Raw genomic sequence first — 25,518 nt, forward strand, 5'->3', positions numbered from 1 at the left:
CAAAAACATGATGTATATATCATTTTTATATCACTCATTACATGATAATATTAACACAATATATAATGAGAGAGAGAAAGAGATGAACATTTACAATGTGTTACAGGAAGTTATTTTCGTGTTTGTACATATTTTTTTGGTGGAATGATCTTTAATGTGATGAGTATTAAGGGGATCTTAAAGAAAAGCAAATTAAAGAAAGGAGAAGTAAAAAAAAAAAAAAGGTAAAAGAAAAGGTCTTTCTCACATACACAGATGCGTATAGGATGAGGGAAGGATACCCAGCAGGGCCAGCACTGCTCGCTGTATGTCATTCTCTTTGCTTAGTTTAAAGGGCCTTGTTTTGTTCCCTTTTTACAAATCACACATCTTTCCACAGAGAGAGAGAGAGAGGGGTAGCATAGATAGATTCAGTCGCAGGAGTTGGGATTTGTTTTAGATGAGTGTTATGAGAGAGAGAGCGAGAGAGAGAATGGTAGCATAGATAGATTCAGTCGCAGGAGTTGGGATTTGTTTTAGATGAGTGTTAGATTTGGTCCTATCAGCTCTGCAGCTACCAAACAAAACACCCAGTTTTGAAAAACCAGAGGCAAAGGGAAGAAGAGAGTGGGGCAAATAAGGAAGAAGAAAATGGAGAGTATGATTAGTTTATATGTTGCCCAATGATTGAGTTGCCTTGGCACAACAGAAACTTACCCAACAATCTCTGATCACAAAAATAGAAGGAAGAAATCTCAAAAACCATGAAATCCATGGGTAATGATGGTAACAACAGTAACAGTAATAATAACTGGTTGGATTTTTCACTGTCTCCAAACATGAAGATGGAGTCCCCTTCTTCTTCCTCTTCTGTTGCTGCTAGCTTTTTTCACTCACCACCTCACTTCAGCTATGGAGTTTACTATGGAGTTGAAGAAGGAGGAGGAGGAGGAGGAGGAGGGGAGGATAACGGTCCAGTCCTGTACTCCCCTCTGTCCATGATGCCACTCAAGTCTGATGGCTCTCTCTGTATTATGGAAGCTCTCAACAGGTCCCAGCACCACCCTCACGGTACTATTTTCTCCTGGGACTATTATTTCTTGTGTTTTCTGGTAAAATTTTTTTTACCTTTTTAATTTTTTTTAATGTTTTTATCTGAAGCTGCAATGGTGACAACAACTAGTCCAACTCCAAAACTAGAGGACTTCTTTGGAGGTGCAGCCATGGGGACCCATCACTATGAAAGCGGCAACGACAAAGAAGCCATGGCTCTCAGCTTAGACAGCATGTTCTACCCCCAAAACCCACACCCAACAACCCACCATCATGTACCCAGCAACCACGAAAACTTGCTTAGCCATAATCTTCAGCACGAGCAGCACACCCAGCATCAGCAACAGCAACAGCAGACCCAGCAGCACCACCAACAACACTACTCATCATACTACTCGGGCCTCAGAACCCATGAGATGTTCTTGGAAGATGGTCACAAACAAACCCATGTTTCAGCAGATAATTACAATCTGCACCCAGCAAGAAGGCTTGATCTGAGCATTGCTGAGATGAAGAGCTGGGTTTCCAGAAACAATGTAATGGAGCAGAACAACATGGGTGCTGGGTGCATGGGAGAAAATGGGGGAATGCCCTATGGGAATTTGCAGTGTTTGAGCTTGTCAATGAGCCCTGGCTCACAGTCCAGCTGTGTGACCGGCTCACAGCAGATTTCTCCCACTGTGACTGCAGATTGTGTGACAATGGTGGTGGATACCAAGAAAAGAGGGCCTGTAAAGGTGGATCAAAAGCAGATTGTTCACAGGAAGTCATTGGATACATTTGGCCAGAGAACCTCTCAGTACAGAGGAGTCACAAGGTTAGTCTTTCCTATTTTTTCATGATAATTTTATGTTTTTTTCAACATTTTAAACAAATTTTAGGTAAAAAGTTCCAACTTTGCAAATTGGGTTTTGACCCATTTCTTGATGCATTTGTGTTGGTCAGGCACCGATGGACCGGTCGATACGAAGCGCATCTGTGGGACAATAGTTGCAAGAAAGAAGGCCAGAGCAGGAAGGGAAGGCAAGGTTTGTGAAGAAAACACAATGATGTTTTTAATTAGAAGAAATGTGCATTTTTTAAGTCAAATTCTGCATTATTTCTGACTATTTTCCATACTATGCTGATTTTATTGTCTAATTTTTTGGTGTTTCCTTGATTGGCTGGGGAATTACAATCAAATGATGAATCTTCAGTTTACTTGGGTAAGCATTATTTTACATATAATTTGGCTGACCATTGTAACTGTCAAACAATGTTGTTTTTGTTTTTCTAATCATTCCAAGATTTGCATTTTAGGAGGTTATGATATGGAGGAAAAAGCTGCACGAGCTTATGATCTAGCAGCACTTAAGTATTGGGGACCATCCACTCACATTAATTTCCCAGTAATCATTCTGTTTCTTCTTGAACTTTTTTTTTCAATCCATATATATTTATTTTGGATATTAAAATTGGAACTTTGGGGATGATTAATTTATCAGTTGGAAAATTATAAAAAAGAACTAGAGGACATGAAGAATATGACCAGACAAGAATATGTTGCTCACTTACGAAGGTAGATCTTTGCTTTAGTTCATGCTATTAATCAAGCATTTGGTAGGTTTATGTATACAAGAATGTTTAAGCGCTAATCAGTTACTAACATAATGCTGTCTTTACAGAAAAAGCAGTGGATTCTCAAGAGGGGCTTCAATGTATAGAGGAGTTACAAGGTCTTATTAGCTATTCATAATTTTATATGATAATTTAGATCAAATATCTATGAGAAAAATTATATATATCAAATAAAAATCTCTGAAATCTGCTTCTTTTCTTTTTTCTCTGTGTAGCAGACATCACCAACATGGAAGATGGCAAGCTAGGATTGGAAGGGTTGCTGGAAATAAGGATCTTTATCTTGGGACATTCAGTGAGTGATTTTTCAACCCTTCACTTTTACAAGACAAAATTTCCATTTTTGTGTATATTCTTCAAGCATGTTATCATTATTTTTAGATTGTGGGAAAAAAAGTGATTAAATGATATGATTTTATGACTTTAAAAAGCCGATCTTTGAAGCACTCTCAGCTCTTAAAACTATTGTCTTTTTAGCCAGTTATGGATACCACTGTATGGTGCATGGTGGTCAGCTTGACTTGCCCACTAAGCTTTTGCTAAGGCTGTTCCTTCAGAGGCTCCCCATGCTTTCCTAGCTTTAATATTTGATGCTCATGCTTTTCTGAGTTTCCGTAAAACCTCAAACTTTTCGGTCATCTTTAATCTGTTATCTTTCAGGCACTCAAGAGGAAGCTGCTGAGGCTTATGACATAGCTGCAATCAAATTCCGAGGACTGAATGCTGTGACCAACTTTGACATAACACGGTATGATGTGGACCGAATTATGTCAAGCAATACCCTCCTTGCCGGTGAACTTGCTAAGCGAAATAAGGAGGTTGTACCCATTAATGAGGCTACTAATGAAACCAATGTTTCGCAAATCGGCAATGGGGAAGCCGTTGTCCCACTGAAGAACATTAGTGAAGGGGAAGATTGGAAAATGGCACTCTATCAGTCCTCCCAGCAACTTGATCAGAAGCAACCAAGCACCGAAACTCAGAATGTGATTCAAGCCCAGGCAGAGGACTCTACCAAAATGGGGAATGCTCATTTTTCCAATGCCTCTTCATTGGTGACAAGCTTAGGCAGCTCAAGAGAAGCCAGCCCTGATAAGTCAAGCCAGCCTAGTTTCTTCGGAATGCCTCCATCTGCTTCCAAGTTTTTCACAGGTTCGAGTGATGCAGTGAGTTCTTGGATCCCAACAGTCCAATCCAGGCCAGGACTCACCATTCCTCACATGCCAATTTTCGCTGCCTGGACAGATGCATAGCCATAGCCATAGGCTTTGTGTTTTTTGCTTATCTGTGGAAAGTTTTTTTCACTAAATTACATGCGAACGATGGTTCATGTAGTTTTTATCTTAGTGGGGGTAAATTATGGTTAATGATATGGTCTTGGTAGGGCTTTTTGTGAGCAAAGTAAACGAAAACATCACTGATTTCCCTCATGTTTTAAGCCTATCTTATCAAAATGATGAAAGAAATTGAAGGGAAAAAGTTTCAAAGATGCTCTACAGAGATTGTAGTTATTTTATGAAATGATATGCTCTATGGTTTTCATAATTTCTTAACAGCTTTACTGCCCCAATAAGTACAGAACCAGCTCAGTTTGTGTCCCAATGATGCTGAGACAAATACATAAAATAGTCTTTTTCTTTTGGGCTTTGACCAGGATGTGTTCCACTTTAGGGCTAAACTCTTAAGTGTAATTTCGTGATGAAAAATATGAAAAGAGAGAAATATAGTCGGTGTAAGCAACCACGGTCATATGATGAAAGAGAGAAAAAAGGATTAGTCGGTGTAAGTATAACCACGGTCACGTACGTGAAGGAAGAGAGAAGAAAAAGGGCCGGAGACAGCTGGTTACACAGTAGATTCTCTTGTTTTAGCTCAGTATCTTTTATTAGTTCTGTATGTGCATTACGACACCATCATTGCTGATCTACTTTACCCAAGCTTTCTCCAAAGGTAACAGATATTCCTTTCATTCCTTCCCCATAATTCAAAAGAAAAAGGAGGGTTGAGAGGTGGAAATGGATTATTCCCAGATCATGAACTTCATGGGTTTTTGTTAATGATTATAATGGCCCATTAGTACTGGGAATTGTCTGCAATTTTTTTTGAATTGAAAGCTCGATATATCGTGTTGGAAAAAACCTTAAAGTCGTTTCTTTCTGTCTAAGCACACTTAAACTTGCTGTAAACTAATCATGTCTGCATAAAAGCAATTCCATGTCCTACTGTCGGCTACTACGATCAATCAAAATCAAATTAACCCTTTGAATTGGCTGTTTTCACACGTGCAGTAACGGGTAAAAACATCATTCTAAATCATTATGCATGCTTGGCAAGAATAAGTAAACTATTATTGATTGGGATGAAGATTAAATATGACACATAAAAGAAGAAAAAAAATAGAATATTGTTTTCTGCACTCTTTTTATCTTCGGCATTGGGGTCAATTATTTTTCTTTGATTTGTTAAATTTAATAGTTTGATAAAATTAATAATAAAAATTTGTGCACAAGGTGGGAAAAAAAAAAAAAAAAGAAGAAGCTGCGCACAGAAATCATTTCTCAACATATATATGCTAACCACATCACTAACTCCATTTTTTTAGATTTTTCTGCAATGCGAACGCAGTTTTAGCGTTACTTCGATGAATTCACATGTTTGAACGTGTTAGTATTCAATACTTTTTCACACTGTAGATGAACCCCTAGCCCTAAACGTGTACTTGAAGTAATTAAACTTCTGTTAGATTATTGGTTATATAGAGTGCCCTTATTGATGGGTAAAGGTTCTGGACTTCAAAAAATAAACGCGACGAGAACAAGTTACGAGATAAGTACTAATCTCCCTTTCTTGTTTCTAAATTTATTTACCAATATCAAATCTCTCTTAGCTCTTCCCCAGCTCATCTGATCATGGGATTGACGATAGATTAATGATTATTTGAATCTGCTTCAGTTTTGAGTAACACTGTGGCGGGAAAATGAGATTTGGCAAAGTGCCTAAACCAAAATTATTGCAGTTTGGCAAGGTCAGCTCCTGAATGACATAATAGATTAGATTGTAATTATGAAATTTTTTTTTACAACCAAATAGTAATCATTAAATACTACATTATGCATATGATATGAGATTAAACTTCTTTACTTGAAATTAGGGTCAATTACATGAATGCGAAGACAATATATCTTTGTGAAGAGTTTCATACCTTATTGCGGTTAGCTGTAGTCTTGTTGTGGTGTCATAATTTTGTTGTATATGCATTAGTATTTTGAAAGAATACGTTATAAATATCATATCGTCACCATTTAAATAACTACTTTGTATATTCGTGGTCACATCACAATTGGTGGGTCGGTGCATGTGAATTTTAAGTTGTTGAGTTGCTCTACAGGTTAAGACACTTGGACATAATGAATTTATAGTAATAGGATCTAAAAATTAAAAGCAATATCTTACTTCTTAACAACCCATATCTACGTGGGCACACCTAATATGACATTGATATTGAACAATGGTTTGCTGCGTGGAAAAAGGTTAATTAATGATCATTTAGGCTGAGATCATCGATGCCTTTTGATTGAAGGGGAGCAACAAATCCTTTTTCTTTAATTATTTTTTTGTTTGGTTTAAAAGGGTAAAAGAAAAAGTGCAGGCAGTGATCAAAATTAAGACAAAGAAAGAAGGCAGAGGCACGCATGAGGAGAAAATAATAACGTCTCTCTATATAAAACAAATAGAAAAAGAACATAAAGAGAGAATAGCATGCATTGCACTGCATGCATGCTGTGAGGTCCAAAAGGAATATTAACAACTGGACGTGGAAAAGATTGCAAATTAAAGTTGAAAAATAATTGTCCTTACTCGCACAAAGAAAAAGGTGTACGGTATTCGGTTCTTGGAATTTTTATTGTGTAATTTTACATCAAATAATTTTACAAAATGTTAATTTTTCTCTTGAGATTTATAAAGGTAAATGTTTTTTGGTTCTCTTGCGTTGAAGAGACCACCCTTGTATCAATTTCACATCAAACAGCATGGGATCACAATGTTTTTCACCCTAGCTTTTTTGAGACATTTTATCAAACATTTTGTTGTCGTTCGAGGAAAATATTAAGGAAGTAAAGATCTGCTAGGCATTTCAAATAGTGGCACAACATTGACTCCTATATATATGGATTCGCATATCTAAATTTACCTGGAAGTAATTGAACTTTTCCTACAGATGCAATTGTCTTTATAATAAAATCACTGACTTTGATTGAAAATTAGAAAAATAAGTCTCGGTGAGAGAAAGACACCTAAAAATGTGACTTGTTCAGTGACTTAATATTAACAAACATATCGATATGTTACCAACTGTCTACATATCAACCATATTATTGATATTATCAATGCTTTTGGCAGGTCTTGATGATATTTAAATGTCGATTTGAGCAGAATTGTTTGTCGATGTGAGTTTTGGTCATGAAGTTATCGGTGGAACCTTTTCTCGGACGGACGGTTGTAAGACTTCATATTCTTTCAATGGTCGAGTTACTCTTGCGATATTGAAAGGAAATTTTGTATTTTTGGCTCTAGTTGATCCATGCCATTTCAAGTTGCAATTTTACTCCTGTGGCTTTGTTTGTTTTTGTTTGCAACCAAGTCCAAATCATAATATTCGGCAGATCAATAAGACGAAATTAGACGTGGTAACATACAACTACCACATTTGTGGTATTTTTGCCTCTCCAAACTATTTGAAGTCAACTCAAAAGCATTTCGTCTTTTCTTTTTAATTTCAAAGATAATGGTAAAACAAAAATAATAATAATATTTTATTTTATGATTTGAGAATGGGTCTGGTAGTTTGATCCGAAAATATTTTTTTGAGAAAGAAAACATTGAAAGTGTGTGTAGTACCAATGTCTAATATAATGTTGGTGGAATATGGGTGGTGGGAATAGTTGGATGGGGAGGGGACAATAGTGGCGGGGAATGGTGGTGACAAAAATGGTGATGGTGACTAAGGATGGTTGGGTTGGTGGTGGCTATGGTTTGTTGGGATGCCACAGGGATGATGGATGTGGAGATGGTGGAGGTGATGATGGTCATGGTAGAGATAGTGTTGGTTGTGGTGGCCATCATTGGCAGAGGCACCAAGGGGGCAGTGTGGTTTTGGGCGTATCCTGACCTTGAAAAAATATATCTATATTTGTATCTATATGCATATGTGTATTATCCCGATATCTCTTCCTCTAAAGCCCTCCTATTATTAAATTCAGACATTGTCTCTTTCTATGGTCCTTTATTACAAATCGAACTTTAAAATTAAATCCATCATTCACTTTTACTTATAAAAATAAAAGATCTTGCCTTACACTCTAATCTGAATTATTTCACGGTGCAACCCAGAAATTTGAGAGCTATATCTCATTCTCAAAATTTAAAAAAAAATTACAAACCCATTCAATAAGCAACAATAACATCTGTAGATCTCTATTAATGTCTATAATTTTTATTTGTTTGTACTTTATTCTACCTCTTACTTGAGTATTAGGGTTTGTAAATTTTTATTGATTCTAATAACTATTTTAATAGTATAGATGATGAGGTTATCATGTAATGATTTCAAATATGAAAACCCGTTGAGGATAAATATGATTATTTTGATTACACGTTATGATATTTTGGTTAGTAATTTTATAAATACTTCCCCATTTTTTCTTTTACAGTATGAGAGGTCCTTCCTCACAAAAAATCCAAGCTCTGCCGCTTGCTGCCAAAGTGGTAGGTGGTGATGGCAGCGTCAATATTGGTTGATTTATCTGTTTAAAGTGACATTAGTGCCATTAGTGTGTATAAAATAGGCCTTTGTTATAGCATGTTCCATGGGCTCCAATTTTAGGTCCATACTAGAATAATATAGTTAGGGTTTTTGGGAGCTCTTCTTCAGTTCTTCTTACCTTGATCTAAATACCATCTAGGTTACTTTTAGGCATTTTCCTTCCCCATTTTTGGGGCCCAACTTCTCCTTTTCCAAACTCAATCCTTTCGCATTTGACTTGTGTGCATGGGCTGCCTATGAATCGAATTCAAAATACAGAGCGACTCAAGTGACATGGACAAGCCATATTAACAACATTATATCCACATATTGTTGTTGCTATATATCACGTTGTATCAATAATTTCGATCAAATATCAACATTATATCAACAATATCTACCAACTATGAAGTTCATTAACATGTCCTTAACATTCAAGTGCAAAATCATCATTTGAGTCACTCCGTATAATATATGGGTATGTTTGTTTGCCTTTACTAGCATTCTTTGGACTGGACTAGACTAAATGATAGTGCAATCTGGTGTTTGTTATTTACACATGTGAACACGGAAAATTCCTGAAACGAAAGAGACAAGAACAATGTGCACAAAATAATATTTGTGTTTGATGATTTTGGGTTACAATCTCTCTCTAATTTGATCCTCTGATTCGATCTCCGTAAGGTGTTGATTTGTGGATGTTTCGTTGATCCAAGAGCCGTCGAGGCTTGATCTTGGATGAACTGTTGGAAGTTTCTTCAAGGGGCCGTGGGCTTGATCTTTGAAGGTGGATTTGAGCGGATCTTCAAGGAGCCGTTGGGGCTTGATCTTAAGGATGAGTGTTTCTTCAAGGGCCGTTAAGGTTTGATCTTGAATAACGGTGATGAACGGATCTTCAAGGGCTTTTGGGCTTGATCTTGAAGAATGGTTGGATGTGTGGATTTGTTGATGTTTATTTATCCAAGGCCCGTCGGGGTTTGATCTTGGATGAACGGATGATGAACGATGGTGCTTTCTTCAAGGGCCGTCGGGGCTTGATCTTGAATTGGTGTATGGTTGATCCAAGGGCCGTCGGGGCTTGATCTTGGAAGAACGATGAATGAAGAATGAAGAACGAAGAGAGCTTTCTTAATTCTTCGGGAACCTTGAGAGCTTTAGAGTTTCAAAGCTTCAAAGATTTGGGGGATTCTCTTCCAATTTGGGAGTAGAGAAATGTATTTGTGAATTCCTTCATTGATTCTTTGATGGAGGAGCCTATTTATAGGCTTTGGGAACGAATCACCACCATCCATTTGTTTTGGTGGATGTTGTAGGTGAATTTTGGTGGATGTTGTAGGTGAAACTTGGTGGATGTTTGTAGGTGAAACATGGTGGATGTTGTAGGTGAACTTAGTGTATGATGTAGGTGAAGTGAATGAAGGTTGTAATTTTAATACAATGGTCAACATTTATTTCACCAAAATTTCAATGCTTACAAATGTAATCTTAATGCAATGGCTAACATTTATGCCACCGAAATTTCAATGTCTACAAATGCCCCCACTTCAAGGCGCGTTGTATACATGTGCTTGTTACATGTAGGAGATGCGTTTTGAAGTCCCTTAATGTAGTTGTCAATCCAAAGGCCATCGAGGCTTGATCTTGAATTGGGCTGGAGATTTCTTCAAGGGCTGTTAAGGCTTGTTCTTTGACTTTGTTTGAAATTTCTTCAAGGGTCGTCGATGCTTGATCTTGAAGGTTGAAATTGGACCACAAGGAGCTTTATGTGGTAGATGATCTTTGGCTTTGGTAGTGGATGAATCGGCACGTATTTGTTTTTACGCTTTGTTGACTTTCCACAGCTTTGATCTTGAACTGGGTTGGAGGATTTTTTGGATTCCTCCAATTGTTGATTTTCCACAGCTTATTCTTGAACTGGATTTGATTCAAATATGGTGGACGCTTGATCTTGAATCGGACTTGTGATTTCCTCAAGGGCCGTCGAGGCTTGATCTTGAATTTGGCCGGAAACTTCTTCAAGGGCCATTGATGCTTGATTCTTGAAGGTTGACTCGAACACATGGCAAGCAGGCACGAGGTGAAGGTGACGACTTATTGCTTTGTTCAATCTTTCTAATTCACACCTGAGCAGTTTGGTCAACGGTATGATCTTCAAGATTGATGGGCTCTTCTTCCAGTTGGTGACTTGATCTTTAAGGACTTGATTCAAGGGTGGTGAAACGGCACATGCAGCCCACAACGACTAGCAAGTCAACCCAAGAATTTGAGGTTCAAAACGAGTCCTCCACCCAGAGTGATTGCAAACCTGATGATATGAGATACTTTTGATTTTGAAGAAGTATCGGATGAATCGACACGTGCTTTGTTGTGCTTGTCTCCACATGCTTCAATGTATCATTTTCCCTTGTCTTATCTATTCTTCTGGTAGAATGTAGCATCTTCTCGAGTTCTTCAGCTCAGACTCCTTCTGCTGAGCTGACTGTGCAGGCTGCATTCTTCTCTGCTTGTTTCTTCAGGCAGATGTGGCAGCTTCTTGAGTTCCTCAGCTCGGACTCCTTCTGCTGAGCTGACTGTGAAGACTGCATTCTTCTCTGCTTGTTTCTTCTGCACGTTGTCTCCACATGCTGCAAGGTATCATTTTCACTTGCCTTATCTGTTCTCCAGGCAAATGTGGCATCCGAGTTTGAGTGGAGGTTCCAGCATATTGTTTTCTTTATCCTTGTCTTTGTAGGTAAGAACAAGGAAAAATGAAAGGATAGGGAGAACGCATGATATGAGATACTCTTGTTTTCTACCCTGGTGATATGAGATACTTTTGCTTTGGTGTCATTTGTTTGCAGAGGTACCCCAAGGAATAAGAAACACTGAGTGACTCGAGAGGCTTCGTTGGGAAGGCATTCTCGGAGATGAAGAAAGGTTATGTATGTCTGCCTTGCTATGGAGGGTGAAGGTGGACAGTTATAGGAAATTCTTTAGTACCTGTAGAGGTACTATTCTTTTACTCGTGTCGGCAACCAATGCGTGATTGATCAGTATGGCTTCACGTGCTTTCTTCTTTATCAGAAATCTTCGACAAATTGTCCGTAATTTTCGTCAAGCTGAGTGTGCATGTGACATGTGTTGACGAGGCTGAAAAAGACTGGTGCCTCTTCGATATCTGGGATCGGCGCTTCGATAAATTGCCCGTGATTTCCGCAAAGCTGAGTTTGCGCGTGACAGGTGCTGACGAGGCTGAAAAAGACTGGCGCCTCTTCGATATCTGGGATTGGTGCTTTAACAAATTGCCCGTGATTTCCGCAAAGCTGAGTTTGCGCGTGACGGGTGCTAACGCGTCTGGAAAAGCAAGATGCTTCTCTGATTTTTGAGCTTGCCTCTTTGATTTTTGAATTGGCCTCTTCGAATTCTGAGCTCGCCTCTTCGATCTTTGAAATCCCTTCGAGTGTTGATCTTTATAGAGGCACGCAGTTCGTTTCAAAACACACTTGAATTTTCGCTTGTAGAAACTCCCTTCTTGCACTTCTAAGATCTTGATTTGTCCGACCTCTTCTTTCTTCAACACCTTTGAAAATGTCTGGACCCTCCGACCGTCGTTTTGATTTGAACCTTGGTGAAGAGGTAGTCCCGTCTTCTCCAGATAACATATGGCGCCCATCCTTCATATCCCCTACTGGTCCTCTTACCGTTGGGGATTCGGTGGTGAAGAATGATATGACCGCTGCGGTGGTGGCCCCAAACCTTGTCACTCACAGAGATAACAGACTACTTTCCAAACGGTCTGATGAGTTGGCTGTTAAGGATTCTCTTGCTCTCAGTGTGCAATGTGCAGGTTCTGTGTCTAATATGGCACAACGCCTATTTGCTCGAACCCGTCAAGTTGAATCATTGGCGGCTGAAGTGATGAGTCTCAAACAGGAGATTAGAGGGCTCAAGCAGGAGAATAAACAGTTGCATAAGCTCGCACATAGCTATGCGACAAACATGAAGAGGAAGATTAACCAGATGCAGGAATCTGATGGTCAGATTTTACTTGATCATCAGAGGTTTGTGGGTTTGTTCAAGCAGCATTTGCCTTCGTCTTCTGGGGCTGTACCGCGTAATGAAGCTCCAAATGATCAACCTTTGGCTCCTCTTCTTCCTGGAGTTCCACCGAGTGGTATGGCTTCAAACAGTCAACCTCCGGCGCCTCTCATTTCTGGAGCTCTGCCGAGTGGTGAGGCGGCACCTGATCGTCCTTGAAGATCCCCTCTTGTAAATTTGATTTGATTTTTTTTTTTTTAAGTATGTATAATGCAAATTTATGTAAAATTTCCAGAAAAAATAAATAAAAACGGACTTTATTTTTCTCAATGCATTTGTTTTGTTTTTTTTTTGTTTTTTTTTTGTTTTTTTGTAAATACATAATAACATATGTATTTATTTATTTATTCTTTTGTAATAAAATTGACTTTCTTTAATAAAACTTTTATATATATATATATATATATATATATATTTTTTTTTTTTTTTTTTTTTTTTTGATATGACTAAACTCGAAATTGAATGTTCGAGCCGCCTACGTACCCTTCCAAAGAAGAGATCAAGCCATAACGTAGTTCAAATGAGTGATGAATTTAACAGTAATTTTGATGATGATTTTGCCGTACACAGTTTATGCTCTTGCGGGCCAGGAGCTTTGGTTCATGCAGTTTAGGCTCGTGCGAACAAAGAGCATGAGTTGTCGCCTTTCAGGGGTAGTAGCGCTTCAAGAATCTGCCATTGATAGGGCCGATCTTCAAGCCGTCTTCCGCCATGATTAAGTAGGCGCCATTGGTGTAGACTTCTTGTATTACGTATGGTCCATCCCATTTTGACGTGAACTTGCTCTTTGTCTTGTGAGTTGTGATGATAGGCCTACGCAATGAAAGGACGAGATCTCCCATTTGAAAAGAACGAGGGAAAACTTTCTTGTTGAAGGCCTTGGAGAGTCGTGCTTGATAACACTCCAAGTGTTGCTGGGCTTCGAGTCTTTTCTCATCCAGGGCTTCCAGCTCTTGAAGGCGCAACTTTGCATTCTCTTCGTCAGTCAAGCCTTCTTGTAGAGCCATCCTTAGCGAGGGGATTTGACTTTCGAGCGGTAAAACAGCTTCCACGCCATATACGAGAGAATAAGGTGTAGCTTGGGTAGGCGTTCTATATGTCGTCCTGTATGCCCAAAGTGCTTCGCCTAATCTTTCATGCCAGTCTTTCTTTGTTCTGCCGATTACCTTCTTCAGAAGGTTGCACAATGTCTTGTTAAATGCTTCTGCAAGACCGTTGGCCGGAGCATGATACATGGAGGATTTGTGCTGCTTGAACTTGTATTTCTCGCAGAGCTCGTCCACGAGTCGGTTGGAGAACTGTTTTCCGTTGTCAGTGACAATGTAGCGAGGCACGCCATATCGGTGGATGATATGTTCCTTGATGAAACGGACGACAGTTTCCTTCTTGACTTCCTTCAGGGGTATGGCTTCAGCCCACTTGGAGAAGTAATCTGTTGCAGCCAGGATGTAAGCTTCTCCTGCAGATGACTTTGGCGCAATTGGTCCTACTATGTCTAATCCCCATGCATCGAATGGCCATGAAGTAGCTGTAGAGTGTAATGGTTCAGGCGGTTGATGTATGAAGTTGGCGTGAAATTGGCAGGCTTGGCACCTTTTGGCGTGTTCTAGGCAGTCATTTACCATGCTTGGCCAGTAGTAACCCATTCTTTTGAGCTGGAAATGAAGCTTCGGTTCGGACTGATGCGCTCCACGTATTCCTGAGTGTGCTTCTTCCATGGCTTGATTGGCTTCTTCCTCGCCTAAGCATCTCAGAAGTACTCCTTCAAAAAATCGTCGGTAGAGTATCCCTTTGTAATAGAGGAAGCGATGCGCTCGTCGACGTACTTCAGAACGGTGTTTTGGATCATCTGGGAGTATTCCATGCTCTAAGTAGTTGATCAGCGGCTGTCTCCATTCTTCAACGTTGACCGGAAGTATGGAAATAACATTTGTATCACTTAGTACCATTTCAGTGACAGGCGGGATTACCCATCTTTGGCAGACTGGCACGTTTGTGGCTTCGTCTTCTCCTAACGTTATGCTCGAGGCTAGGTTGGCGAGAGCGTCTGCCATTTGATTCTCTTTTCTTGGCACGTGTTCTAGTGTTACGGCCTCAAATCTTTGTAGCAATTACGTTGCCAGCTGGAAGTATGGGACGATATCATCTTTCCTAACCTCATATTCAGTCAAGAGTTGATTGATTATGAGCTTGGAGTCGCCATATATCTCAAGGGCTATGATTTCCATGTTGATTGCCATTTGGAGCCTGATGATCAGTGCTTGGTACTCAGCGACGTTGTTGGAGCATAATTCGCTTAGTTGGAATGAATAAGGTAGTATTTGCCTTTGTGGCGACATGAATACTACTCCTGCCCCCGCTCCGTCTGCTCGTGCAGATCCGTCGAAGAACATCATCCATGTCGGAAATATGTCGATGTAGAACACCTATTCGTCAGGCAAGTCGTCTGAGATTTTCCAATCGGCTGGGATTGGATGGTCGGCAAGGAAGTCTGCTAGCGCTTGTCCCTTGATGGCTTTAGCTGGGACGTAGATGATCTCGTATTGATTGAGAAGCAATGCCCATTTAGCTAGTCGTCCTGTCAAAACTAGCTTGGACATGACATATTTGACCAGGTCAGCTTTAGCAACCAAGTGGATGGTGTAAGCATGCATGTAATGTTTGAGCTTTTGGATGGCAAACATCAAGGCAAGGCACATTTTTACTATTGGGGAGTAGTTCAACTCAGCATCGGTGAGCGTTCGACTGAGGTAGTAGAGCGCTCATTCTTTCTGGGATTCGTTTTCCTGTGCCAAGAGTGCTCCAACTGAACTTTCCTGAGCAGCGATGTACAATATGAGCGGTTTCCCTGGTACATGTGCCCCCAGGACAGGTGGACTTGATAAATACTTCTTTATGCTTTCAAAAGCATTGTTGCATGCTTTGTCCTATACAAATGGAACATCTTTCTTCATGAGTCGACTGAACAGTTGACAACGCCCTGCAAGGTTGGAGATGAAGCGTCTAATGAAGGCTAGCCGTCCTTGTAGACTTTTCAACTCGTGCAGGTTTCTTGGCTCGGGCATGCTTTGAATGGCCTTGATCTTTGATTGGTCCACTTCAATGCCACGATGCTTGACAATGAAGCCGAGGAACTTTCCAGATGTGACGCCAAATGCACATTTTAACGGGTTCATCTTGAGGTTGTATTTTCGCAACCTTTCGAACACTACTCGCAAATCCTTCAAATGATCTGGTCTTTTCTTTTTCTTGACCACCACATCGTCTACATAGCATTCTACATTCTTGTGTAGCATGTCATTGAAGATCTTCTGCATTGCGCGTTGATATGTAGCTCCAGCATTCTTCAGGCCAAAGGGCATCACCTTGTAGCAGTAGATACCTTTTGGAGTGCGGAAGGCTGTTAGTTCTTCATCTTCAAGAGTCATACGAATTTGATTGTATTCAGAAGAGCCGTCCATGAATGATAGTGCCTCATGGCCAGTGGTCGCGTCCACCATGATTTCAATGATTGGCAATGGGAAGTCATCCGTTGGGCAAGCATCATTGAGGTCTCGGAAGTCTACGCAAACACGTATTTGTCCAAATTTCTTAAGAACTATGACGATGTTAGAGATCCACTTAGGGTATTGCACCTCTCGAATGAAGCCTGCTTCGATCAACTTGTCAATCTCAGCCTCGATTTGTGGGATGAGCTCGGATCGATAGCGTCTTTGAGTTTGCTTTATTGGTCGCGTTCCAGGCTTGACTGCAAGATGATGCACAACAATGATCGGGTCGAGGCCGGGCATTTCCTTGTAGGTCCAAGCAAAGACGTCCTTGTACTCTAATAGCAGCTGGTAATACTTCTCTATCTCGTCTGCACTTAGTAATGCACTTACGAAGATAGGCTTTGGTTCCTCACTTGTGCCTAAGTTGAGTTCTTTGAGATCGTCAACTGTGGTTTGCCCCCCATCTTCGAGTTGTGACGGTGCTGCAATGACATCTTCCTCGAGGATTTCATCTTCTTCACCTTCTTGGATTGTGATGTGGAAGACGTCTTGGGCCTCTTCTTCGGTGTTGACCTCTTGAGCTTGTTGGCATGAAGATTGTCCAGTGTGGATGATGGTGCGCCTTTTCACTTTCAATGATCCAACTGTGTTAACCTCTAAAATTGCTTGGCGCTTCATTCTTGAAGGAATAGAACTTCGAACGTCATCCTTTTCTGCCAGACGATCGATCTTTTCTACTTCTGGTGTTGTCTTTCTCCTTTTGGAATGCTCTTTAGCTTCTCCAAGTCTTTCCATAACTGACTGTCGTGGAGGAAAGCTAGTCGTATCGCTTTGCTTCTTAGGTTTCGATAACCTTTTGAAAACAGAGTTTCGAGATACTGACGTGTTAAGCCTTTTGAAGACGGAAGTTCTGTTTTGACCACCAATGAGTTTAGGTGCCGAAACTCTGGTCCTTGACCGATTCATTCTATCGAATACTGACGTCTGAGGGGCAGTTCGAGGCTCCTCTTTATCTTGTATAATGCTCACGCTGATGTGTTGAGCGCTAGCATTTTTTGCCTTGCTGGAGATCTTCACCTGTGCATTTGGTGTGAAGCCAAGTCCAGCTTTGTTATTATTGACCCCGTAACCATGCTCTTCCAACTTCTTCTGAGTTTTAGTAAGATCATGTTCGTTGTCTTTGATGGTGTTCAAATCCTTCTTTCCCAAATTTGCAGAGGAGGTGAAGTTGTACCCAGCTTTCGACATGAGTTTGTAGGCGTTTGGATCAAAACCTTCTTCGGTCCTCTTGGTTGGGAGAAAGCTTGGTTCTACCCCTTTTGGCAGGCCTTTTATGAAGCCTTGTGATGGCCTTGCAACCTTAATGTCGCTTAGCTGTGTCAGAGGCAAAACTGCATTTGTTTTGAGCAACTTTACATTATCCATGTGCCGCTGTGTATCGGCTTTACTTGCTGCAGTTTCAAACGGGGATTGACCATTCTTTCTTCTCGACGTTGGGATGTATCGGAAAACGGGTATGTTTGGTCCATTTGAAGGCGCCATATTCCCTCTGGTTGTTGCAAGTTTAGCAAGCTCATCGTCGTTTTTGCTTGAAGATGGCATAGCTTCTTCTTCTTGCTTCTTGGGCACGGCTTGCCACTCCTGTTTTTTAGGTGTTGCTTTGCCCATGGATTTGATCTATTTTGGAAGAGTTTCGGGCACCATGTCTTCATCCATGTAGAACTTGGCATCTGCGAAATGTGATTCGGCTTCGGTGAATGGCTTAGTGTCGCCATAGATCACCTTTACTCATTCTCGGTAAAATTTTAAGCATTGGTGAAGGGTGGATGGTACTACTCCATTCGCATGGATCCAAGGTCTTCCTAAGAGCAAACTGTAAGAAGTTCTTGCATCAATCACGTGGAATATTGTGCTTGACTTGAGTTCACCAATGGTCATCTATACTTGGATCATGCCTATCGTTATTTGTCCTCCTTGGTTAAAACCTTGGATTAGTAGACGGCTTAGGGATAGTTCATCCACCTTGATGCCGATTGTGGTCATTATTGACTTTGGCATGATATTTATGGCTGATCCGCCATCCACAAGCATGCGGCTGACTTTGTGCTCCCTTACGTAACCAGAGATGAAGAGAGGTCGGTTGTGAGGCTTGGATCCTAGCAGCAAGTCTTCGTCGGTGAAGTGGATTGCGTCATCGGCGGCACAGCATGTGGCACATTCATGTGGTTGAAGCTTCAAGCTTTCGTTCTTGCTTTCTTGCACTTCATGGTCGTCGGAACTTGCCAAGACCGCTGCCAGTGCTTTTCGCATCTTTTTTGGCAACCGGAGCGCTCCCTCGATGCTAAAGTGTGTTGGCAGACCTTCTTCAGTTGTAGGAGTCTTTTCCCCCTCAGTGGTGACAGCTTTGCCTTTTGAGGGTTCTTCCATTTCTACTTCGACCATGTGACATGCAGTGATAGTGCACTGTTGGAAGAAGTCCTCCAGGAAGTATTCGTGCAAGGAGACAGGAATACGTGGCTCTTGCTCCATAGGTTCCCCAGCATATGTTGACTTAGCAGCTCTTATACTTCTTTTAGGCTTCCTATTGTTGCGGCGACGATGCTTTCTCGCCTGCTCCCCCTTTGGCTTTATAGCTTGTGGTCTTGGCTTCCTCGTCTTTTTATAGGTCACCAATGTCCACCCTTCTTCATCATCGATAGGTGCATCCTGGTCGTTTACCCCCAATGATGGTTGTGCAGAAGGTGTCGTGTAGCTTGTACATTGATAGGAATGGTCAGGTATTTCTTGAAGAGGCACGGGATCAAAGGACCCGAACACGATCGTAGTGGTATACGTTGCGGCTGTGTCTTCTAGGTCGAGCTCAATCCGCCCTTGCCGTGCCAACTTCATGATGAGTTCTTTTAGGATGAAACATTTGCCCACGATACGATGGTACTTGCAGTACTTGGGATCGTTGGTACGAATCATCTCTTCAGGGTGTTTGCATTCAGGCAACTCAATCACCTTCTTCTCCAGCAAGTCGTCCAGCATTGCATCCATGTCGGAGTCCGGAAAAGGGTATACCTTCTGCTCCAGTTCCCTCAAAGTGTTTTTGTACCTATCTTGGGTGTGGGAAGGCTCACTTCTTTTTATCTCCTTTGCTTTGTTATTGAAAGAGATTTTGACGGGTGCGGAAGAGGTTTTGATAGGGATGGTTTTGGTGGTAAAAGCTTCATTGGCGGGCTTTTTCCCATGATTGTCTGCTCTTGAAGTAAACACCTTATCCCTTTTGAAATCGGTGATTGGCTCCTTCTTTCCATGGTGGGCGATGCTCAGTTCCATGTCGTGGGCACGGGTGGCTAATTCTTCAAAAGTTCGTGGCTTGATACCTTGAAGGATGTATTGTAAACCCCATTGCATGCCCTGGATGCACATCTCGATTGAAGAAATCTCGGAGAGCCTGTCCTTACAGTCGAGGCTTAGATTACGCCATCGGTTGATGTAGTCCATGACTGGTTCTTCCCTCCATTATTTCGTGCTCGTCAGCTCCAGCATACTCACAGTGCGGCAGGTACTGTAGAAGCGGTTGAGGAATTCCCTTTCCAACTGTTCCCAGCTGTTGATGGACTCGGGCTCCAGGTCTGTGTACCACTCAAAGGCGTTTCCTTTTAACGAGTGCACAAACTGCTTGGCGAGGTAATCTCCCTCCGTCCCTGCATTGTTGCAGGTTTCGACGAAATGTGCGACATGTTGCTTTAGGTTTCCCTTTCCGTCAAATTGCATAAACTTCGGCGGTTGATAGCCCTTCGACATCCTTAAGGCGTCGATCTTCCTGGAGTAAGGTTTCGAGTACAACGTGGAGGCATGAGAGCTTCCTTCATACTGTGCCTTGATGGTGTTGGTGATCATCTCTTGCAGCTGCTGGATAGAAAGAGATCCCATGAGTGCCGCTGCTTGGTCTGGCTCCAGCTTCACATCGATTTTCTTCACCGGGGGCTCGTCTTCTTCGTCGTCTTCCTTCTTCAGATGATCAATCTTCGGGTTGGGTTTCTCGCCATCCTGCGCCTCCAGTCGGTTGACGAGTGCTGCAATTTGTAAGTCTTTTTCTTCCACAGTTCGGGTTAACCTTGCAATTGCTTCATTCATCTGAGCCAGCTGCTCATCAATTGAAGTTGTTTTGGTAGCCATAACTTGCATGGATGTGTTGTCGCTTGAGTCAGCATCGGAAAACAAAGACTCAGAGTACTTCTTCGGGCTTTCCTCCCTTGGTGCCCTTAGCGAGGCCAGGGTGATCACAGGTTCGTACCTCGGGTACTCTTGTTCCTTTGGCAGGGTTGATGTAGGGGTGGAAGAGGAGGCAACAAGAGCTCTTGCCTTGCTTCGAGTTACGATGCCTGAAATGGCGCCGTCTGCAGCAATGATGCTCTTGTTCTTCGTGTTGGTTGTGGGAACAGCTTGAGCCTTCCTTGATGCCATTGATTTTGGAAGTGTGCTCGAATTTCTTGAACGGAGAAAGAGATGAGAGGTAGAGATGATCCCACCGGGCGTGCCAATTTGTGAACACGGAAAATTCCTGAAACGAAAGAGACAAGAACAACGTGTACAAAATAATATTTGTGTTTGATGATTTTGGGTTACAATCTCTCTCTAATTTGATCATCTGATTCGATCTTCGTAAGGTGTTGATTTGTGGATGTTTCGTTGATCCAAGGGTCGTCGAGGCTTGATCTTGGATGAATTGTTGGAAGTTTCTTCAAGGGGCCGTGGGCTTGATCTTTGAAGGTGGATTTGAGCAGATCTTCAAGGAGCCGTTGGGGCTTGATCTTGAGGATGAGTGTTTCTTCAAGGGCCGTTAAGGTTTGATCTTGAATAACGGTGATGAACGGATCTTCAAGGGCTTTTGGGCTTGATCTTAAAGAATGGTTGGATGTGTGGATTTGTTGATGTTTGTTGATCCAAGGGCCGTCGAGGTTTGATCTTGGATGAACGGATGATGAACAATGGTGTTTTCTTCAAGGGTCGTCGGGGTTTGATCTTGAATTGGTGGATGGTTGATCCAAAGGCCGTCGGGGCTTGATCTTGGAAGAATGATGAACGAAGAACGAAGAACGAAAAGAGCTTTCTTGATTCTTCGGGAACCTTGAGAGCTTTAGAGTTTCAAAGCTTCAAAGATTTGGGGGATTCTCTTCCAATTTGGGAGTAGAGAAATGTATTTGTGAATTCCTTCATTGATTCTTTGATGGATGAGCCTATTTATAGGCTTTGGGAACGAATCGCCACCATCCATTTGTTTTTGTGGATGTTGTAGGTGAATTTTGGTGGATGTTGTAGGTGAAACTTGGTGGATGTTTGTAGGTGAAACTTGGTGGATGTTGTAGGTGAACTTAGTGTATGATGTAGGTGAAGTGAATGAAGGTTGTAATTTTAATACAATGATCAACATTTATTTCACCAAAATTTCAATGCTTACAAATGTAATCTTAATGCAATGGCTAACATTTATGCCACCGAAATTTCAATGTCTACAACACAGACAAGAGTTAATGAGACTAAAGGGGACTCGTCCCAACTGAAAGCCTCGCTAGCCGTTCTTAGCGAAAGCCCTCGATTTCGAGCGGACTCTTAGTCCCGTCCTCTCTCGCAGCTGATCCATCCGTCTTCTTCTCCTACGCACCTTCGCCATCTCCATTCTCCTTCACTACTTCGCACCCTCTCCCTTGGGCCTTTACCTTCACCATCCCACCTAAAAGCTAAACCCACTCCCTTCCCTTCTTCTTGTTCAATTTCACTCTCTTTCTCTCAACAAAATCTCCATGGTTGTGGCTTTGAAGCTCCTGAAGCAACTTCAAGCACCGCACACCAGCTCCACAATCCTCCACCGCAATCTCAGCCCACGGCTCTTGAGCACTTGCAGAGTAATCTCTGCCGTTCTGGCTCGACCGCCGCTAAACCTTGATTCTCCTTCCCTGTTGTGTCTAAACCAGTACAAGCTCGTCAAGTCCGCCGCCATTGCCGAAACCTGGTGAGAGCTTCTCCTTTTTAGCATACAATTTTCAATTTTTCAAATTGAATTTGATTTTGTTATGCTATAATTGTGAATTCAAGACCAATGAGAAAAAAAATTCATTGCCAAAGGAGTGAAATATTGTCATCTTTATGATTGTGAATTCAATCTTTTGATCAATGGGTATGTGCAGAAAGGTGATTTGGAAAGTGCCGAGAAGGTGTTTGACGAAATATTAGCACTATCATAATGTTTTCAAGTAGGTGGGTAAATGTTTAATTACATATAAGAACTAGTAGGTGCTACTTCTTTGCTGCTATACCTCTCATCTTCTCCAGTTGGCTTGGGAATTTCGTTATGATCCAAACTTGATAAAGGACAAGAGTAGATCAAAGTGATCATAATTGACTGTGCATTTTTTATGTGAATTTTTTTTTAAAATCAAGTTCATCTAAGTCGAGGTGTCCGTATAAGGATACAGGTTCTTTGGTGGTACTGAGATATTTTTGTTTTAGGAAATACAAGGCATCTCCTTTGTAGCTATCCCATGATGATTCGTCTCAAATTAGTACACGAAGCATTGATTGGTTCTTTTCTTTTTGTTCTTTTACTTTGTGTATATTCATAGCAGAGATTGATTCTTCAACTGAAAGTTTATTGGTTTGGAAATGACTGAACATTCAACTGCCAGATTTGTTAATTGATTTGCTAATATGTAGTGCTCAGGCAATAACCTACGGGAAGCCAATACTAAGATCTATTGTTCCTTCTCTTTGTACTTTTCACTTCCAAATGAATCAGAAGAATATCATGAAGGCCTTGAAAAAGGCAGACCTTAATAGTACCTTATCAAGTAAGTTTGCTCCAATGTTCCATGTCGTAAGAGCAGAATGCGTACGCCAAACCAGGCCAAATGAAGAACAGCACAAAGTGCAAAGGGAAAAAAAGTTGCAATTAAGGAAGAAAATGCTGATTGAGCAAGCCTCCCCAGTCGGCAATTGCACAAATTTCACGGCATATTGTTGATTTGTAAAAATTGAAGCAAAACCATAATAAGCAAATGTGAAATTTTTTACTTCAATTTTGAAAGCAATCTGGTAGTTTAGCATTGCTTTGCAAGCTAGTAGTTTCTTATTTTGTTTTTCATTTTTCTTTTGATTTTGGGCTGTGAGGATGGTGTAATTCCTTCTAGTGGATCTCTTCTTGCTCTTGACCCTATAATTTGATGCTACTCTTGAAACATGTATTTCTTTCGTTGGCAATATTTTGGGTTTATATTTTTTATTATCACTCTCATCCAATAATTTTAATTATGACAATATGTTTAATAGAAAAGAAATTAAAATAAAACAATAATTTAGTCTCAGTCTGAGCAAACACTAATAAACTGGCGACAATACTATTTTCATTATCCTGCTTCTTAGTCTGACATTACACCAAACGTTTCACTAAGTCAGTCCAACTTAGTCTAGTCTAAGCCAGTCTAACTTAGTCTCTGAAGCTAGTCCAGTCCGAGATAGTCCTGCGCAACAAACGCACCCTATAAGTCATGCACAACTCATCCGCACATTGGCGGATTTATGATTCTAATCTTGAGGGGGTCCAAGTGTAAAACATTCAAGTTTTATTTAGACAAAATCTATGACAATATCACACAAACTTTTTTTCAATGAGGAAATTTGTTGAGCACTTATGGGCATATTCCTAGAAGGTAATTCACCAAATACTTGATGGGCACATAAATGTTCCTTATCTAACATTCGGAAGATCCTTGAAGGACCTTCACACGCATTTTTCCCGGCCTTCACATGGTCCTGAAACCACCTGAATCCATGTAAACTCGCCCCCATGCATGCTCACAGTCCAGATTCGCATAGGAGAATTTTCGAAGAACTATAATAGCAAATAATTTCATGTGGTTGTTGGCATATAATCAGTCTAACCAGATGCATCAATAATTTGAGCTATAAAACAGAAACATGATATTTGTTATATGGCTGTAAGCTCCAATGACAACCAACTACCAATTGAAGCTTTTGGTTGCTACCTTGCCAAGTTGTTGCACATTCTCTCCTCTTATTCTTTATTCACAAAAGCAAAAGCAGATGTTTGTGTCTCAGCTTCATCTGCAAATCAACATCTAAATAGACTCGAGACAAAGGGCTTGTCGAAACATAAGTCCAACTCAATCATGCACGACCACATTTTCTTAATTGCAATGTGTCCAACCCATGCTCTATGATCTATGGTCGATACAAAATGGTATATATATTTGTTGACTATAGGGCCATTGATAAGATTTGGTTTCAATCAAAATGCTAACAATGAAAAGAACAACCATTTGGCTTTTGCCTTTTGGCGTTGGCAGTGATTAGGACATTCTCTCTTTCCTTCTTTTTTTTCTTTTTTGTTTGATATCCTCTCTCATTTTATATGGATTGAAAGCTAACTTTCCTTCAACCACCACAAGAATGGCCCAGTGGCTCTGAAAAGTTAGACTGTCATGGTGAAGTAACCAGCTTCCTTTTGAAAAAAAATAAAAGCTAACTTTATTCATGACTAACTCTATCTTATACTTGCAACTTTGACAACATATCTTCATTTCTTCTTTGGAGTGAGTTATCCAGTGCTAAGAATTAAACAAGCCCTAAGAACAAAATGACTCACAAAAATAATAGAATTGGAGGAGATGAGTTTCTTAGATCAACCAAAAAAAATGTTTTCTTGTGCAAAAATTTATCTTCTACCTTCAATTTAAACAATATTTAAAACTTTCCATCGGCTTTTTCTTATAACATATATTGAATATAATGAGTTATCCGTTTCAAACAAATTCTAGAAATGTCCACATGCTCTCTTATAATGCACAATATTATTGTGTGTCTTCTAGTATCTAACATACCCCACCAAAGCCTCGTGTGGAAGTGACATGAGTTTGGACACCAAGATACTCCCAGCACAAAGATATTTGCTGTTTGGGGGGACCAAATTGGGCTTAATTTGATAAGTTGAGGTGAGAGAGCCATAAGAATAAGGGGCCTGACTTAAAAGTTAAGGTCCAAGGCTCCTATTTTAGCCACACAAAGCTCCTTGGCCCCTTAACTCCATTAGCACCATTCGCTTTCAGTTGGTCTACATGACCCATTCTAAGCAGCGCCAACAGCATGTTGGTTTGTAGGTACCCTTGTTGGGGATCCAGCACGTAATAGATGGGACCATTCCAGTCAAGTTAAAGAAGCCCAAACTCCATGAACTGGAGTGATCATATATTAACGATACAACGATCTAATACCGATAACATAACGAAAATTATTGTCCATTTTAACCACTGACAATTAAAAAATATGATTATTTTTCAATTTTCTCAAACTTAATTGGTGTGTGTTGTTTTCGAGTAATTATACATATTTAATCTATCTTAAACAATTGAAAATTATGAGAAAGTGAAATGAGTAATATTTGGTTACCTAAAATTATAATTGAGCTGCCAATTAGTACTACGATCTACTGATAAT

The 25,518-nt window shown here is 40.7% G+C and overlaps 2 protein-coding genes across 2 annotated transcripts in view; both read left to right on the forward strand.

Annotated features, from left to right (window-relative positions):
- Positions 1–263: 263 nt before the first annotated feature.
- Positions 264–4,194, forward strand: LOC126613797 (AP2-like ethylene-responsive transcription factor AIL1). The gene is made up of 9 exons (XM_050281390.1): positions 264–1,050; positions 1,141–1,849; positions 1,978–2,060; positions 2,229–2,237; positions 2,332–2,420; positions 2,517–2,590; positions 2,697–2,747; positions 2,865–2,944; positions 3,310–4,194. The coding sequence occupies exons 1-9, from the start codon at positions 744–746 to the stop codon at positions 3,900–3,902; spliced, it is 1,995 nt and encodes a 664-aa protein (XP_050137347.1). The 5' UTR covers positions 264–743; the 3' UTR covers positions 3,903–4,194.
- Positions 4,195–23,533: 19,339 nt separating this feature from the next.
- The window catches only part of LOC126611220 (putative pentatricopeptide repeat-containing protein At5g65820), a 46,296-nt gene continuing 44,311 nt past the window's right edge, over positions 23,534–25,518 (forward strand). Inside the window, exon 1 of the mRNA XM_050279417.1 lies at positions 23,534–23,549. The gene's annotated coding sequence lies outside the window, so the exon portion shown is untranslated. The remainder of the gene's footprint in view (positions 23,550–25,518) is intronic.

Source organism: Malus sylvestris, chromosome 2 (assembly GCF_916048215.2).
Source record: "Malus sylvestris chromosome 2, drMalSylv7.2, whole genome shotgun sequence".
Classification (NCBI taxonomy): domain Eukaryota; kingdom Viridiplantae; phylum Streptophyta; class Magnoliopsida; order Rosales; family Rosaceae; genus Malus; species Malus sylvestris.